Source organism: Thamnophis elegans, chromosome 1, assembly GCF_009769535.1.
Source record: "Thamnophis elegans isolate rThaEle1 chromosome 1, rThaEle1.pri, whole genome shotgun sequence".
In the NCBI taxonomy this organism is placed as follows: domain Eukaryota; kingdom Metazoa; phylum Chordata; class Lepidosauria; order Squamata; family Colubridae; genus Thamnophis; species Thamnophis elegans.
Genome location: NC_045541.1, coordinates 51,594,607 through 51,613,598, shown reverse-complemented (window position 1 = coordinate 51,613,598; position 18,992 = coordinate 51,594,607). Strand labels below are relative to the sequence as shown.

Sequence of the window (18,992 nt, the reverse complement as noted above, 5' to 3'; positions counted from 1 at the left end):
TCAAGTTACAAATATCAAAAGTAATCATACTGTGACAAATCTGACATTAATAGTATCTTGGATTTTGAAATGTAGGTTCACGGATGTGTGTTCTTTGAAATGTCAAACATGTCCTTTTATCACACAATACAACATGTACAAAAAACTACCTCAAAGTATACATTCTGATCGACTGTAAAACTATAGAATATGTTATGGAGTTATCTTTTATGCAAACATCCATGTGGCTGATACTGCTACTCTTGACCATGAGCTTCTAAATGTTTACAGGCAATATACTATTTTACAGTGAATAACATTTGTTAAAATAGTAAAGTATACTACTGCAATTCTAGGGCTGATTACTCTGCTAAATATGTGGGACATGGTGAGCCATATGAAGTTTTGGGGTATAATCACTTATAAAAATAAAATGTATTCATGATAAGAAGTTGCAACACGATTCTCATTTTTTTTCATATAGCATGGAATAAAGGTTTTGGAAAACATGTCTGTAAAGAGAAATCCAGTAACAAATTAGTAGATAAGTAATGGTGGCAATACTCAGATAATAGAACAAACAAAAATATTAAACAACTGCTAAAATTCTGTTAACAAAAGACATGTCCTTTTATCTTACTGATTAGCCTTTAGTCTTAGCAATACTGGAGACTTTTGTAGAAAAGTGCTTCTCCCTGCATATGCTCCTTTACAAAACATGCCAGACAAGGGTTTTATTTTGCCATCAGTTAATTATTTAGGAAGCCTAACATAATTTGTCCTGTTATCTTAAAGGACTACTTAATACTATCTTCCCCCCCAATAATACCTTTCATCTCCTTTTTTAATCTATTGTTTCCTTTCCCATAAAATGTGTTATTTTGGTTTCAATTAAACCTCTACATTGTAATAAATATTTGAAATTAAACCAATTCAGTCTCATTGGTTTAAAAATAATTGAGGATTTCAGTCAACTTGTGCTGCAACTTTCTTTGGCAAATTATCTTTTTTAGTCCTAGAGTATTGCTTGTATACTTTTGGCATACAGGGGCAGCAAACCAAAAAGGAGTAAGTTCAGATAAAAAACAAAACATACTTATTAATTATATTTATTTGTTGCCATCCCCATTCAGATTCTACTATTACTTTGTTTACATGCAATAAAAATTATGCATCATTAATGTGATTACTGCCTAATTGCATATTTGATCATTTCTTCCTTCAGTTACACTGCATTCAAGGTTTTCAGGAAACATATGCAGCACTTGAATCTCAGATTGTGCCCCTTTCCTAAACTGTTTTAACCATGGTTTATAGAATGAGTCACATCTGGATGCAGCTACGCAACATTCTAAGGATTGTATTATATTGCCAATGGCAAAGTGACCTCTGCAACCAGAGGCATAATCAGATTTATACATAAAATTAAGGTTATAAATATCATAAACCATGGTTTAGAAATCATAACGTCTGAGTTCACAAAAAGATTCAACATGCTATGTGAATCAGGCCACATTCCATTCAGATATATTAGTATATCTGACTCATTAACCTTAGTCAGAGATTATGAAGAAAAACAGTATTTATTCTGGTCTGTATACTGCAAGTGTTTTATTCTGGGAGACACTTGGGAGTGAGGTTATATTATTGCCAAATGTGCCAGAGAGCTAATTGTATTCTTCTATAGAAAGAAGACCATAACTGCCTTGCTAGGAAACGGCAATTTCAAGATGTACCTTAAAGGAACCATGTGGATTGGTCAAGGAATTAGCCTTAGTAATTACAAGGCCAATGAGAAATATGATCAGTCAAAGGTTCTGGCCAAGGCTTTAGAAAGAAAATATATGCAATAGAGAAGTTGTTTATGACTAAAGGAAGCTAAAAGAAGGAAAAGAGCAAGTCTTCCCCTCCAAAAGGAGGAGAGGTGTAGTCATATAATGTTAAGAAATCTGGATTCCATGCCAAACACTTTCATGAAAATCTCAAACAGGCAATAGAACTAAGAACTCAGGAAGATGAAGCATGAGGAACAGATCTGCAAAGTGATTCAGCTTGGAAATCAAAAGCAGAAGAAAAAGTGGAGAGCAGCTGAAAGCTGCTGAACTGTGCAGGATCTGGTTGATGAATTTAAAGGAAATGTGCTCTGAGAGACAGGCTACTGGGTGCTTATTATGTGGAAAAGAAAACCATCCGCTAAGCATACGAAATGTAAATACGGCTATCGTGTTTCAACTTGGTACTTGGAAAATGAGCAATTTTTAATTAGGCCAGTTTGGTCTAGTGGTTAAGGCATCAGGCCAGAAACTGGGAGATATGAGTTCTAGTCCCACTTTTAGTCTCACCCTTTCTTAGCCCAATTCACTTTACATGGACGTTGTTGTGGAGAAAATAGGAGAAAGGAGTATGGTGTGTGTTTGCCACTTGAGTTACTTATAAAAATAATAAGGGCGAGATAAATAAATAAAAATAAATATTATTTCCTTGCCCAACTAGAATGGTGGGTCTCTAACCGTGTGATTGATTCTTTGCCTTTGCCACAGACCTCTGAGATTTTGTTAGATTTACTGTTAATTTTGATGGCAACATTTTTCTTTAATAAAGTCCCACTGGCCCAAGCATTAAAAATTCAGAATGGGATAAACATACCATATTTAGGTCACCAAAATCTTGTCAATCACTAGATGGCAGCACAGAGAAATAATAAACCCTAACAGCTGACATCTAGTTGTTCGCTGGATTTTTGCAGCCCAGTTCATTTAGCAACCTATTACAATGTGCGATTATAATATATACATTATAATGTAGAACTTCAAGAGAAATTATCAGTAACTGATGGTAGCTATGGTTCTGTTCTACATAACTGGAATAGGAATTACATGATGTCATGCCCCTATTGGAGCCTGAATTTGCAGAGGAAGATGAGCTGGAACTGGAGAGGACAGAAATCGAGGGGGCGGCTTTGTTGGCATTGGAGGAATGCGGGGAAGAATATGCTGAGTCAGGCCAGGGCCTTTCAGGATTAGGACAGCTTGCAGGCAGGGAGGAAGGGGAGGGGGTAGGATTACCAAGAGAAGCTAAGCAATGAACTTGAGAGACAGAGCTCAAGAGATGAGCAAGGACCACCCCTTCCTGATCCACGAGCATGGAGAGTAGAGAGAAGGCAAGAACAACGCAGACTGACCCAATGACTCTTCTCAAGGCACACCTGAGGACTGAGACTTAAGGAGATGCTGTAGGGAGGGACATTTGTTGAGAACAAATGCTGAATTCATGGAGTGTTGATTGCTGTTGCCGAAGTTTGAAGTTTTCTGGATTTCTTGCTTTCTTTCTGGCTTCCTGGAGTAATTGCCTCGTTCCTTTACCCCTGGACTCACTGACTTGCCCTGCTGGATTTTTTGCTTTGCAGCCATTGTGCTCACAGCTTTGTGCTGGACTACTTGCAGCCAGAGGCTGCTGCAGAGGTGTGGTGTGGTGTGTGTGTGTGTGTGTGTGTGTGTGTGTGTGTGTAATCACTTTGCTCTGGGATTTGCCAGAAATGTGGGAGCATTTGAAAAAATTTGGAGCAATAAAGGGGTGGTTTGAACTGTCAGGTGAGACTGTGTTGCCTCCATGCCATGCCCCAGGTCATCACACATGACACTAGCTTGGGAAAGGTACAAATGAAGTCCTACACAGCTCAAATATATCCCTTGCCAAAGTCACTCACCTGAACACACAGACTACATATGATCAAGAATTCAGTTATCAAACCTATCTTCCATGCACAACTGAGACTTTGTATATAGGGACAGCACTTCAAAATATAACTATACTACAAGGTAGAGATCCCAACCCCCTGGCCAAGAACCAATGGTCTGTGGCCTGTTAGGAACCAGGCTGCAGGTGGAGGTGAACAGCAAGCAAGCGAGCAAAACCAAAACTATCCCCCCTGGTCCATGGAAAAACTGTCCTCCACAAAACCATTCCCTGGTGCCAAAAATGTTGGAGACCACTGCTATAGGGAAAATATAGGACAGCTGGAGTTTATAAACTTGAAACTCAGTATAGCTTATTCCTGTTCATCTATCATTATATTATCATTGAGGTAATTAGAAACACTATTTGTACCGCAGGTAAAATTTGGGATCTATGTTAACCTGTTAGAGGAAAGAAAATGAAACTGGAAAAGTATTTCTTTAAAACAATTTAATACAGGTAATCCTTGATTTGCAACCATTCATTTAGTGACAGTTGAAATTACAACGGCACTGAAAAAAGTGACTTATGGCCATTGCAGCATCCCTTGGGGGGGGGATGTCATGTGGTAAAAATTCAGCTGCTTGGCAACTGGCATGTATTTATGACAGTTGCAGTGTCCTGGGATTCTTGGGTGACCTTCTGACAAGCAAAGTCAATGGAGAAGCCAGTTTCACTTAACAATCGTGTTACTAACTTAACAGCTGCAGTGATTCACTTAACAGCTTTGGCAAGAAAGGTCGTAAAAGGAGACAAAATTCACTTAACTTCTACTTTGCTTAGCAATGGAAATTTGGGGCTCAATTATGGGGGTAAATCGAGGATACCTGTAGTGAATTTCCTGCATATGAATGGAGAAGCAAAATCTAAACATCTTCAGAGAACAAAAATATTTCTAAATATAAAATACATTTTAATTATGTGTTGAATTTCAGTGACACGGCCCTTGAAATCTAAACTAAGTGCCACTAAAATATTGAAGCAGAATTTCACACACAGAAGGTTACAGCTTATACATTCCAGTTCTCCCTAGTTCAACACATTTGCAAGGAAGCACCGGAAAAGAATTTAGAGAATTTTTGCTGCACAGTTTACAGATCATCTGATATTATATACAGTACTTAGATAGTCCTAATATGGCTACGGCAATTATACAGATTGCATACTTCGGGGTTTTAGCATTTATTTATTTGTTTAAAAAGCAGCTGTTGGTGGCTTTAAGTAGGACTACAGGAAAGAAAAACATGCTTCAAATGTAACATCCTTCCCAATCTATCTTCCGCCATTTAAATGGGCTGTAAGGGTACTGATCACCAGCTTTTTTTCTTCTTTACAAGAAAAGTAATACTGAAAGATTCTATTTTGGGAGGAAAAAAAATGATTAACAGGGAAAAGGAAATGTCACTTCCTTCTTCGTTTCTGATTGAAGCTTCCTATAGCTAATTTTTATTATCATTCTGGGTAGCACCCTGGATTCTGCTTCCAAAGGATGCTCTGGAGTGCATGAAAGCATGAATGTTGCTACTGTCTCACTACCAGACCAGCTGCAAAATCCCAGGAAAGGGTGGCTCTCTTTTAGTATATTTGCTTTCCCACACATTCTTAAACACGTTCTGGAAATCAAGTTCAAAGCTATACATAGCTCAGCTATTATTTATCTTAGAGGAGAAACACTGCAAGTTTCAAGATGCCATGTACCAATATAGACTAATACAATGGAATTACAGGTTTATTGAAGCTTGTTTGTAATTTCTTAGCAGGCTTTCTCAATGATAATTGCCCTGTCACAAAAAGATTACAAATCCATTCTACCTGGATCCTACTCCTTTCTTATCATCATTTCTTCCAAGTAACATATTGCTTTCTTATTGGGTGTCACATCTTCATAAATTAGAAAAATGTATATTCTAATGAACTACATAAATTAAGCAGGTTTATGCATATTTAAAAATAATCTGAAGAATTAATCTGAGTGAACCTGAAGTATTTTTGCAAGTGACATCTAGAATACATTTAGGCAATCTCTTTCCTCTTTATAAATGTTGGAAATCTTTTGGAGAAGTATTTTTATGCCAAACATACTGTATATGCTAATCATTTCAATTAACTGTGCAGAATGCTCACATATCCCTACAGTAGAAAATTAGTTTTTGAAAATAAACTATATGTTTACATACTTATACTAAATTGTTTAACTAAGTAGATATCAACAATATTGCAGAACAGCAGCAGAAGAAAGCCAGGAAGAAAAGATAAAAATTAAGCATAGCTTTGGAAAAAACAGAGGAGTCAAGATGTCAAACCACAAATCCAAATACTGTTAAAACTAAAATGCAAGCATTCCAAGATTTGTGCAGGCAAGTTCACTGTGGAAAAAAAAATGCTATTGCATTTCTCAAGATTTATATATAGACCAAAAAAACCTAAGCATTAGTAATTTTACAAATACGAAATATCTCACCAAGCAACACTTAGCTTATGTGCAAGTTCTACTTTTCAGAAAAAAAGAGTCTGAAAATTGGCATCTAGAAGTCCAAGGGGACTGTACTCCTAAATATTTATGGAAGCAATGAAAAGGCATGCACCAAAATGCCAAAAACCTACTAATGTCAAAGTGGTTTAAAAATGTGATTTTCCTGAAGTAGATTTTTAAAGGCACAAATGCAGTAGAATTGTCTAATTTTGAATCTTTTTTCTTCTATTATCTTTTGCTAAATCTCTACCTCATTTTTAATTTTCTGTTTTAAATTTTATAAAAGAAAGGTGCAAACATACAACAGGCCCTTGGGCTTTAATACTTTTGGAATATTTCTTTTTATCATTTACCCAACAGTAAATATTTTGCAAGCAGTGTTTTTATCAATTATCAACACTTTACCACTTCAAAAAAAAACCCCCAAACTAAATTAAATGCCTAAATTATTTCATGTATTAAAACAAAGCTGCCTAAATCACCCCAAACCTGGCCATGATTTGGAGAACAAAATTTAAAAATATCAGGAAAGATACTCAAGGCACTATACTCACCAGTATGAATCTTCTCATGCCTCTGCAGAAGGTACTTCTGTATGAAACGCATCTCGCACTGATTGCACTGAAATGGTTTTTCACCTTAAACAATATAATTCCACATCTGTAAGTTAAAAGCTACATACATTCATTTCTAAATACTCTCTTGTGAAATGAAACAGTTAACTATTGGAAGCCAGCAACCAAGTGGAGCTCCCAAATGTTTTAATTTAAAAAGCCCACCTAAACTCTCTGGAATAAAATAGTGCTCCTGAGACACTACATAATATATATTTAAAACCTTCATTGGCCAAGTAAGAAACCAGAGTCTATTTTATTTTTTAAAAAAAGCCAAAATAGGTTGCTTGTAAATACATAGCATCTCTGTGTAAGAGCAACACAATATATCTCAAGTTAACTGTAAGGACACTCTTCTTTCTGGTATTTTTTGACACCTTGGTGCATGAAATACCTAAGCTTAGATGCCAGATGTCCTGCACTTCGGAATCTAAAATATATTCATTATTCAGTCAGTTGTTTCAGATTGATAATAAAAGAAACAATTTAAATTCAAGCAGTACCTGTATGAATGAAGACATGTCTTTGTAAATGGTAGTTGGTTCTAAAGGCAGCATTACAATGCTCACAAATGTGAGATTTGGTAGTTTTCAGACCAAGTGATCCATCCTCATTTATTGTAAGGATCTATTTTTAAAACGGCAAAATTCAGTCTCACATTAATTTCTGAATAATTATATTTCAATGCAAATTCATGCTCAGAAGGGGGAAATTAAGCACTTTAGTATCAAGCCACAATGCAAAATAGAGAGTTTATAAAGGTGGGTGAACTGCAATTATTTCCTTCGGTGATATGACAGTGTTATTTTTTCAGTGTTTGCAATATAGGTGAACAGCGTGCCTCTTGAAGTTCCATTGTTGGACGTTTTCTAGAAAAAATTGGTTAACCATAAATCTGGGATAGTATAAGGACCCTTGCTTTAGAAGACCTCCAAGGTCCCCTCCAGCCCTATGATTCTATGTAAATAATGAAGTAGAACAGCTACATGTTGATACTATTGCTGCTATAAAAATTGTTTCTCTTAACCCTGGCATCCTGCAACAATTTTAAATGATCTTTCTGGGTGACCTAAGAAAAACAATCAAGAAAATAAGCTATAAATGGGGAGGGTGGATGTTTGCTTATAGCTTATAAACTTTTTGCTTACAAATACCTACCAACTGCAAAATTTTCCTTTTACTTTGTTTTTGGGATAGTGATATCATAGCGTGTAATTTGGTCCCTTTGCTTGCAGATTTTCAGTGAAATTTTAAGATTTCACTGAATTTTAAGAACACCATTTTTAGTCTTAATTACATGCTCATGCATAAGCGGTATGCTGATTCACCTTGCCTGACAGCTTCAGCTGGGCTTCTCTGCCCAGAAGAGTCCATGCTATCTTTAACCTTCTGTGTGAACCATGAATTTTGTCTTTAGTATCATTGCTATACACTTTCAGCTAAAAGTCCTGAAAATTCACTAGATCTGCTGTTTTAAAAACACAAATATACAGCTGGGGACTCTAAATCCCTAACTGTATATATGAAACACAGCAGAAGGCATATTAATTGTCATGCTCTAATTAGGTTAAATTATAATTTTCAAAGTCATTGTTTAAAAAGACTTCTTAAGTAGCACTCAGATGCCACTTTTTGTAGGCAATTTTGAAACCTAGTTTATACAATACTGAGAAAGTCTGTTGGGCAATGAAAACGGAGAACATAGTTCTTTTACTATTTTCAGATTATGAATGAAACAGCTATGTGAAATGTTTAACTGGTTCTGCATACAGTTAATGAAAAGTTAAGAAACTGAATTAAACAGGGGAAATATTTTCAACAGTGATTATTTTCAACAGAGACAACATTTGACATTTTCAAGCTTAAACCTCACAGTATGAAACTTGCCACTTAGGACATACTGCTGAGTGGAAATTAATGAGGACAAATAATTGGAGTTCACATTTGCAAATGGCCACAGTATAACAGGGAGTCTGAATTTAAAAATATGTGTTTAATTCCCAAGATCTTACACATTTTTGACTCAGTTAATGGAGGGAAACTCAAGCTGTAAAACCTTAAATAATAAGGTTTAGATCAACACAATTCCTTTCAAATTATTACAGCTATGATTATTACCTTTTCACTGTAAGGTAATTATTTCATTTCAGATACATACAATGATTACTTTCAGCACTAATGCATTTTATGGGTAAAAATAAAGTTCATAAAATTCAGTGTTATTTAATTCGCCTCAATACTAAGTCCTTGTTAAAGCTGTGTTATTCATCTAAGTATTCATTTCTAAATGGTCTTTGTACAGCATAATTATAGAAAAATATTTAGAGAACAGCTTTCCTGAGATGTGAAAGTACACTAAAGGTTTATGCTGTGAAAAGTAGTTCAAAGAAACATGCCATGAGTATCTTTGCTTTAGAACTGTTGCTAGGTAAATTTATCATTGGCAGATAGTATTTCCAATGAAATAGATGAATTCCATGGTAAATCACCGTGCCTTTTAATTACCAGGTCTTTAATTAATTGTCTTACTTTTGCTGGAGAACGCTGCTTTCTTTTCTTCTTCTTTTGCATATCTATGCCTTCTCGCATTAACTTTTTGTCCCGTTTCTGTTGCTCAGCCACATCAGTAAATGTAATTTCTTGTTTCACACTGATCTGCTAAAATAGCAATTTCACATATACTAAGAAATAATGGCAAATTCACCCAAGTGCTTTTTTATTATGCTGTATTGGGGGGGGGGGTTACACACAATTTTAATTGTTTATTGAATGCTCTACTGATATTGCCCTCTTGTTATACTTTCAAATGCAGTTCTATTTGAATTATGTGCAATACATACAAATAAAACTTCGATTTATTGGAACAAATAGAGAGAGGCCATGTCTATTATTGCCAACTGCATTAAATCAGTTGCCCTCAGTTGTGATATAACTACACAAATTATGCAGATTTCAGTAATGATATTATTATTATGATGACACAAATACAATGAAAATTTTTGTCCACTGGATCTGAGATTCATTACGTTAAAGTCTGTTAAACTGGAGATTTACTGAAAACATGTTTACTTAAACATTTAAAACAGATAATCCATTTTAAATTTCTGTTTCATGACAATCCAAAAATAAATTCTCCCTCAAATTAAGCTCAACTTCCAGATGGACATGATTACATGGGCGCATCCATCCTGTTTTCTTGGCAACAATATTGAGGTCATTACTACAGACCTTATCCTACATGTTTATTACTTCTCAGTCTTACGAAGCCTTGGGACTCCCAGATAGTCTGTCTACTTCTCAACTATTAACCAACTCCATGTTTAGCTTTTCAAATTCAGATTGTGTCAACTAGGATCTGACATTTACTGTCTTAGTCACAATATGCAGGAATGCCAATTTTGCAGTGGAAACTTGGCTCATTGCTCAAAAAGGTAGTCATTAAATTGGTACCTAGGTCATAGTATTTCTAATCTAAATTTTTGATTGCTATTTCTCAGAGTTGCTATATAATTCTCAAAAGAATGTGAGGTTCCAGGATTTCTTTGACTGAAATTAGTGCTATGTTTCCTACAGAATAGCAATTACTGTAATTCTTTAATGTTTTCTTGAAAAGACAACTTACATTTGAAGTAGGTGTTAAAGTCAAAACAGGTTATTTCCCACAGAGAAGTAAGATGCAAATGTGTTCGGTTTGGCATTAAGATTTAGACACATGGCTTTGTTCTACCTAAGTGTTTATAATAAAATTCTCGTGTTTTATGTTCTATATCTCATTTCCATTCCCAAGATTTTTAGCAGAACCTTCAATTGTAAGATCACAAGGCAAAATCTGACAACATAATATAATGAATTAAAACATACAAGCAGACCTTGCTTAGCAACTGCTTTGGGTAGCGATCGTTTGATATTACAACTGTGATTTTAAAAAAGTAATTTTGGAACCATGGCCACATTTAAAACCTTTGCAGCGTCTTTCCCTATTTCTCAGTTATGTGTTTGCCACTACAATTGGTTAGCATAAGCCGCGCTATGCCTGATCCATTTTATTCTCTCCCCCACTTACAGCAGACTGGAGAGACTGTCTAAGCAAGCTAGTTGCTCCTGAACCAAGTTTTTTCACTGTGTTAACTGCTGCCTAAAAGGTTAATTAGCAGGCTTAACAGCTGCTGCCTGCAACTGGCAAGACTTTAATCATTTTCACAACTGTGAGTTTTGTTTGCCTCCTAAGTAGCTCATGATAAGACCAGTCAGCATGCTAGGCAAACAGCTGGCACAAGCATATTTTTCAATATGTATTTCTCATTGTGTGTCTGATTATTTTCTTGTAATCCCTTCTTTCCCAATGAATATACAAACATTACTTCCCTTCCCTTCTTCAGTAATTTTTTTTTGTAAAAGGAGATATAAAAATAACTCACAATCATGAAGAATTGTACCATGGTAAAATTTTTGTAAATGTTCCTTTTTTAAATTATAAAACAACATTTAATCAACATTAGTCAAATAGTTTGACTTAAAAGCAAATTTGTCCTTGTAAAATGCTCATATCAGCTATCTTTGTCTTTCATTCAGGATCAAAGTCATCTTGTACAGTATATACACAAAATGTAGTGTCCCAGCAGGTTTTTCAGTGCAGCTCATTACCCCTTGTCCATCCACTGGATTGTCAATCCCTCACTTTAATTGCATGTTTCTTGGCTTTTCTGCCTTCCTTCAGTCCTTATCAGTGCCTTCCTGCCCACTCTCCTCCAATCCCACTCATCTATTTATCTGTTTAAAGGTTGAAACTGTTCTAAATGAAAAGAAGAAACTTTTCATTTCAAAATGAAAAATAAAATAAACCTGAAATTCTGGAGGAGGGAGTATTAATAAAGGAAAACTCTTTTTCAATGTCATAATCCCATCAACAATTTTAAGAACCATTACTCTCTTTAGACCACAGAGAAGAGGCTATAAAGGCCTTTAGTAACAAACACATAGTACCAAAGATGCACACAACTAGAAAAACTGGATGAAATTATCTTAGAACAACCTTTTAAAAATGTATTTCTTTCCACTCTTAACTTAAAACCAAATCAATCACTGATTAATGAAATAAGATATCCGTAAATCACTGCCTTCTTCTCATGATTACCCTTTGTCACACTTTGAAGCAATCTCTACATAATCGCTGCAGGCAAAATTAGGGAAAGAAAATACTTACAGGAACATTAACTGCGTAATGAAGCCCTTGAGGAAGTCGGTCTTGTCCCTCCATGTCATCATCATTTTTCACCGTCTCTTCATGAACCATAAGTTCATCATGTGGGATCATTTCTTGTGGTCGGAGTTCACTTTCTTGTAAAACTTCATCTGCAGAAATAATTTCTTGACGTGCCATAGCCCGGTCTTGAAGCACTGCCTCTTGCCGTTCCACAGAAATTGCTGACTGGTCAGAGGTGGCACCCATTCCAACCATATTCCTTGATGACTGCATCTGTTCTATGCTACCACATTTAAGAAACAATCCTCCCAGCTTATCTTCAATGTTCATTCTTAAGTGCAGTAACCTATAAGAATGAAATTAATAAACTGAGTTGAAAACTATATATGAGATACATCCTCAAGTCTTGCTGACAGCACTGCTGAAAAGAATATTTCCTGACTAAGTGCAGTATAGGGAACACAATATATTTTACTAATGAGACAAAATCTAAATACAAGAGATTTGTCAATCCCCTCCCAGAAAATGAAATACATCCCCCCCACCCAACAAATAAAATATTTCTGGTAAACCTTAACTTCAAACGTGGCAATTATATAGAATCAAAACCATACACATTACTAGAAAAATACAGAACATGATGTATTTGCCCCAGAGATTCAACACTACGGCAATGAGTTTCTTGCAAAATGTCAGAGTGCATTTCTGTGTTATAAGGAGTCATGGGACATTCAAAAGATTTCCTCTTCTAAGAATGGGGTGAGTCTCAGATTTCTTGAGGGGGGGGGGACTCTTGGCATTGGATTCCCCTCTCCCCAGATGGTCTAAAAGCTTCAGCAGATTATTTTTAACTGAAATTCCAACATCAGAAAAGAGGAAAATGAGGAACATTGAGACCACACTAGATTGAGGAAAACCTTGGATGTGTGGAATCCAAGGGTCTCCTATTGATCAACGACACTCCCAACATAGGAATATGTATTTATACCAAACCTAATTTCCCTCCCATTACTTGCAAAGGGGAAAAACAGTAAAAGACTGCTCTATTAGAAATCAGCATTATAAAAAAATACAGGAATGTATATTTGCAAAGTGGAAACCTAGCTAGCATGTAACCTATGCCAATATGATTTAATTATGGAATACTTTAAGGACAAAGGAATGCTTAATTTTACCCACTTAATGTGCATTTTCTATCACAAAATAGCTTCCAAGGGGTCTTCAAGGATAGCCTCTTTGAAAAGAGAATTCCAGTGTCCAACTGTGAAGTGATTAGAGCAGGAGTGACTGCCTGAAGGGCCTCCCAATCTGGGAACAGGCACAACTGGCAGACCAGATGGATCTGTGCAAAGGCCCTCCTAGCCATATCTGCAACCTGCTCTTTGACCTCCAAACTGCACTCCAGTCTCAAATGAGAAACTGCAACGCAATGCCAAACTGGGATGTTTGTAAGCTGATTTAACATGCCAATTCCTCTACTAACCCATAAATGCAAACACATTCAGACTGGGATTATCCCAAAATGTAAATCTGTTACCGTATAAGAATCAGAATGACTGGGGTATTTCTGTCCTCAAATCTTTATTATATACCTTGCTGCCTTTATAACTGAAAATGCAGCAGAATCTCAATTAAAACAAATACCCAAAGAAACAATTTTCAGCTATGGTATTGGTGGGATCACATAATTTAAAATTGTTCCCAGGATTATTTATTTAACCTATTTGAATTCTATTGCAAAATAGAAGCTAAAATAGTCAATGGTAAGAATTGAAAATCAGGAAAGTTAAAATCCCTGTTATAATCTACCATCCGTAATTTCGATAAAAAATACTAGGGGAGTTTTTCTTATTAAAAGCATTCTTCAAAACTCACCAAACCTGCTTCAAGTTCCTTAAAAGTATTAGAAAGGATTTTTTTCTAAGAATTTCAGAATAATATTAATTATTACAACATTTGTCTTTCCTTATAACAAATAGGAAAGATACATCTTTCTCTATCTGTTTATATAAAAGTAAATCTGGGACAAGCAGTTGAGATATTTATGTCCAGAAATGAAAAAGCTATTCTTACATAATTATTCCAAAATATTGAAACAATTCAAGAATTCAAAGAACAAACTCCCATTTTCACTGGTTTTCCCAAACATATCACAACCTACTGCAAATTTTAAAGACTTATTCCGATTAATTGAAATACCTAATAATTTACCAAACTGTGGCATAACAGAAATAAATTTTCCTAATTTCCAATAAGACACAATATAGTATCAACATATTAGTGGTGGGTTCCTGATCCCATTGCAACCAGTAGGTTTGCAACGGGGCCCGGAGTCCACCACATGAACGTGTGCAGCGCGTGTGCATGCATCCTTACCTCTTGCAACACCACTGCGACGCTCGTTGCTTGGCAGAGCATTGCGCAGGCGTCGTGCACTCCGTGCGTGTGTGTGTAAGCGCTGAAGAGTTTAAATACAGGTAAGGAGCTTGAGCAGGCGGGTGGCCCCTCCGGAGCACCATACCAGAACAGTACCCGGTGCTCCGGGCAGGCCCCAGTACGTCCGTCCCAGGGCGTACCGCCTGCAACTCACCACTGCAACATATAAAAATAATTTGTTCAACTCTAGCCACTTTTATGGCCAGAATATCCTTTAACTGACTGAGAAAAGAGGTCAAATTAAATATAAGAACAGAGGTCACACTTGATGACTTCCAGCGAACATCTTGACAGGTAAAGAAATAGTCCCATCTGTAATGATCCTGGTCTTCGTATAAATCCAACAAATAAAAAAGAAGGAAATCCATGTTGGCCAAATCTTGACTCAAAAATTTCAACTACTACATATTAAAAATCCTTTCTTCACCTATTGAGAAAATTATTGCCAATTCTTTTTTTTTTTTAAAATAACATATGCCTAAGACAGTGATGGCTAACCTTTTTGCTGTCGTGTGCCAAAAGCGCTTTCGCACTCGCATGCCCAAAATGCAATGCGTGTGCAACTTCCCCCTGCCTTCCATGCATGACCCCCATGCATGTGTGTGCGCACCTTGTGCATGCACGTATGACACACAACCCCATCCATGCAGAAACCAGAAAACCAGCTGCTGGCAGGAGGGAAGTACGTGCCCATGCATGGTGAAGCTGAGCTGGGGTGACAGCCTGCATGCCTGCACAGAGGGCTCTGTGTGCTATCTGTGGCACGCATGCCATAGCTTCGCCATCACGGGCCTAAAATATCGATTAATGATAAATGGTTTGTTTGCCTTTTATGAATCTAGACTGCAGGAATTAAAATAAAAGTACAACAAACCTTCAATTTAACTGACTTTTTAGGAAGACAGAGTTACTGTTAAATCTAAATATGCTACATCATAGTTCTCCAATCTTTGGAAGGAGAGGGAATGGTTCTATGCACTGTTCTTACAAATAGAGAGTATGTGCATGCGCTTTCCCACTGCTCCCACGGGTGGGAATGCACACACACGCTTGCTTGCCACTTCCATGGCCCGGTTCTGAAAGGCTCAAGGCCTGGTAGTGGGATAGGGCCTGGGGGTTTGGGACCCTTGGTCTATATAACAGAGTTGCTGTCAACATTTTAGTATGAATGTTTATTAAGGAATCACACAGTAATTTGTATAATTACTTTATTTTAAGTGGTCAACACCATTTTTATATTATCTTGATAGAGGAAACTAATAGAAACTTTATTCAAGCAAGTTTCATTATAACTTTCCAACAATGAAGAAGAATCCACCACCACCCCTCATTATGTACACTATATTGCCAAAAGTATTCGTTCACCTGCCTTTACTCGCATATGAACATGACATTCCATTCCTAATCCACAGGGTTCAATATGACGTCGGTCCACCCTTTGCAGCTATAACAGCTTCAACTCTTCTGGAAAGGCTGTCTACAAGGTTTAGGAGTGTGTTTATGGGAATTTGTGACCATTCTTCCAGAAGCACATTTGTGAGGTCACACACTGATGTTGGATGAGAAAGCCTGGCTCTCAGTTTCCACTCTAATTCATCCCAAAGGTGTTCTATTGGGTTAGGTCTGGACTCTGTGCAGGCCAGTCAAGTTCATCCAGACCAGACTCTGTCATCCATGTCTTTATGGACCTTGCTTTGTGCACTGGTGCACAGTCATGTTGGAAGAGGAAGGGGCCAGCTCCAAACTGTTCCCACAAAGTTGGGAGCATGGAATTGTCCAAAATGTCTTGGTATGCTGAAGCATTCAGAGTTCCTTTCACTGGAACTAAGGGGCCAAGCCCAGTTCCTGAAAAACAACCCCATTCCATAATCCCCCCTCCACCAAACTTTACACTTGGCACAATGCAATCACACAGGTACCGTTCTCCTGGCAACCGCCAAACCCAGACTCATCCATCAGATTGACAGATGGAGAAGCACGGTTCGTCACTCCAGAGAACGTGTTTCCACTGCTCTAGAGCCCAGTGGCGGCGTGCTTTACACCACTGCATCTAACGCTTTGCATTGCACTTGGTGATGTATGGCTTGGATGCAGCTGCTCGGCCATGGAAACCCATTCCATGAATCTCTCTACGCACTGTTCTTGAGCTAATCTGAAGGCCACATGAGGTTTGGAGGTCTGTAGCGATTGACTCTGCAGAAAGTTGGCAACCTCTTCGCACTATGCGCCTCAGCATCCGCTGACCCCGCTCCGCCAGTTTATGTGGCCTATCACTTCGTGACTGTGTTGCTGTTGTTCCCAAACACTTCCACGTTCTTATAATACAGCTGACAGTTGACTGTGGAATATTTAGGAGCGAGGAAATTTCACGACTGGATTTGATGCACAGGTGGCATCCTATCACAGTTCCACGCAGGACTTCACTGAACTCCTGAGAGTGACCCATTCTTTCACAAATGTTTGTAAAAACAATCTGCATGCCTAGGTACTTGATTTTATACACCTGTGGCCATGGAAGTGTTTGGAATACCTGATTCTGATTATTTGTATGGGTGAGCGAATATTTTTGGCAATATAGTGTATGTTATATTACTAAGTCGGACTAGGAATTTTCTTTTTTTTTCATAACTTAATAGAAGCTGTTAATTCTTATACATATAAAGGTGCAGCCAAATAATTAACTTGGTGATATGTAATATTTGGAAAAATATAGTAGTTAAAATGATTGATATCTCCCTCAGTAACTTTTTCTTTGTTATTATGTTGACAAATAGAAAATTTGTTTCTACATTACTTTCATCACTTTCTCCAAATGCTTTTGCTCAGATTTAAAAAAAAATTCCATGAAGCATAAGCAATGGATAGATGTTTATGTCATAAAATGAATCTGAAATACAAACAAAGTTCATAGGGTGTTTTTCTTTTTTTTAAAATTCATCAAAAACCTTATTTTACTTCTGTGATAATAATAAATAAAAGAAAACAATAAAGAATATGTTGGGATCAAAAAAAGGAAAATATGAAAAGTATATTTCCTTCTGGAAATTTCCAGAAAACAAAACAAGGTAAAATGGAATCAGAAGTTTTTGTTTCTTTTGTTGCTTAGGTAAACACAGATGTGTAGTTAGTACTATACTAAGGTTATTTTTAGTTTCTGTGTATTTTGTCAGCTTTATTGGCCAATACCCATTGCCTCTATTCAATTTCATGCTGTTTGATTAATTGAGGATTTTGGTGCACATAATTCCCCCTTCCTTTTTTACACATCCATGTTATCCTGGAATTTGTGCAGAATATTATAATTTTCCTGTGAATCTATTATAGAACTTTGGAGAAGCAGTATATAATGTTAGCACTATAATATCATTTATCATTAATTTTTAATGATAATCTTGACTTATAATTTAATCATTAAGGTTTATATTTTCCTTTCGCTTATTTTTAATAAAATTGATTTTGAAATTGTAGATTGGGTATTCAACTCTCAAAAAAGGGGCCAGATTTACATGGTCATAACACTCCAAAAGTTATAAGGCTACGATCTACAGAGATTTTATTATTGTTGTATAATTCCAATATCACTAATCATGTGTCATGACCAATGTTGGTCAGATGCATTCTTCATCTGAGCTCTACCCACAAACTTGGGAACTGCATAGGTAGCACCTAATTATTTATGAATTCCACAGCTCCCCTATTTGCAGTTGGGCTATTTTAAATTGTTCCAAATTTAGATAATCCAATTTCAAAGTCTTTGTGATACTGCATCTGGTGCCCAAATAACAAAGCACGGTTCTATTTTGGATTTTAATATACCATTCCTAAACCTCTACCATAATTTGGTGTTGTCCAACTGCCCTTCAATGTATTTTTTAAAATGCTCATGGAGTGCTTTGATTGTTTCAGAGTGTTGTTGTCTGCATACAGTCTGCCAGATAGTTCTGCTTGGATCCTGCTCATTCCTATTGTGTCCAAGTATTTTTACAGATCTTTTAGTCTGGTACCTAGCACACAAACCACTATTGGCACCACGGCTTTCTTTTACACATTTGCTTGCTATCTCTTTATATTTTTCTTCCTTTTGTTTTTCATTGATCCTTCTATCACCAGCTACTGTGCTGTCAATTATCCACACTTGTTTCTTTGCAACTACAGTCATAACTGGTTATTATGGAATAAATCCTTATTGGTTTGTATGTGTAGGTCCTATGAGATCCTAACCTTTGTGTTCTTCTTCAACATTGCAATTGGGTTGCTGGTAAGCAACAATAAATAAGACCACTTTACTGCATGTTTTAAATAGTGCAATCTTCTCACATCTATATACCAGGTGTTCCTCCTCTTCTTTGCATAACTGATATGTTTTCTCAGTCTTTATACTATTAGTGTTACTAATGGCATACAGAAAAAATCTTAGGAGGCAGGATGAAGTGATGCTGCCTAGACAATGGTCAAATGAAAGAATCTAGACTAGACAGGAAACACAACCAGATAAACTAATTCTACTTTATTGTAAAGCTGTATTAACAGAATCTTGCAAGTGTGGAAGTAA

At 36.6% G+C, this 18,992-nt stretch overlaps 1 protein-coding gene across 4 annotated transcripts in view; it reads right to left on the bottom strand.

Annotated features, from left to right (window-relative positions):
• ZNF148 (zinc finger protein 148) overlaps positions 1-18,992 on the bottom strand; it is a 46,458-nt gene that overhangs the window by 9,966 nt on the left and 17,500 nt on the right. For 2 of the 4 annotated variants that reach the window (XM_032215856.1, XM_032215861.1), the window contains exons 2-5: positions 12,005-12,350; positions 9,331-9,459; positions 7,305-7,428; positions 6,742-6,825 (exon numbers count right to left, since the gene is read on the bottom strand). In XM_032215856.1, the coding sequence (XP_032071747.1) occupies positions 6,742-6,825; positions 7,305-7,428; positions 9,331-9,459; positions 12,005-12,334 (667 nt within the window). In that variant the 5' untranslated portion in view covers positions 12,335-12,350. The remainder of the gene's footprint in view (positions 1-6,741; positions 6,826-7,304; positions 7,429-9,330; positions 9,460-12,004; positions 12,351-18,992) is intronic. The other 2 variants (XM_032215870.1, XM_032215879.1) reach the window with 2 other exon arrangements.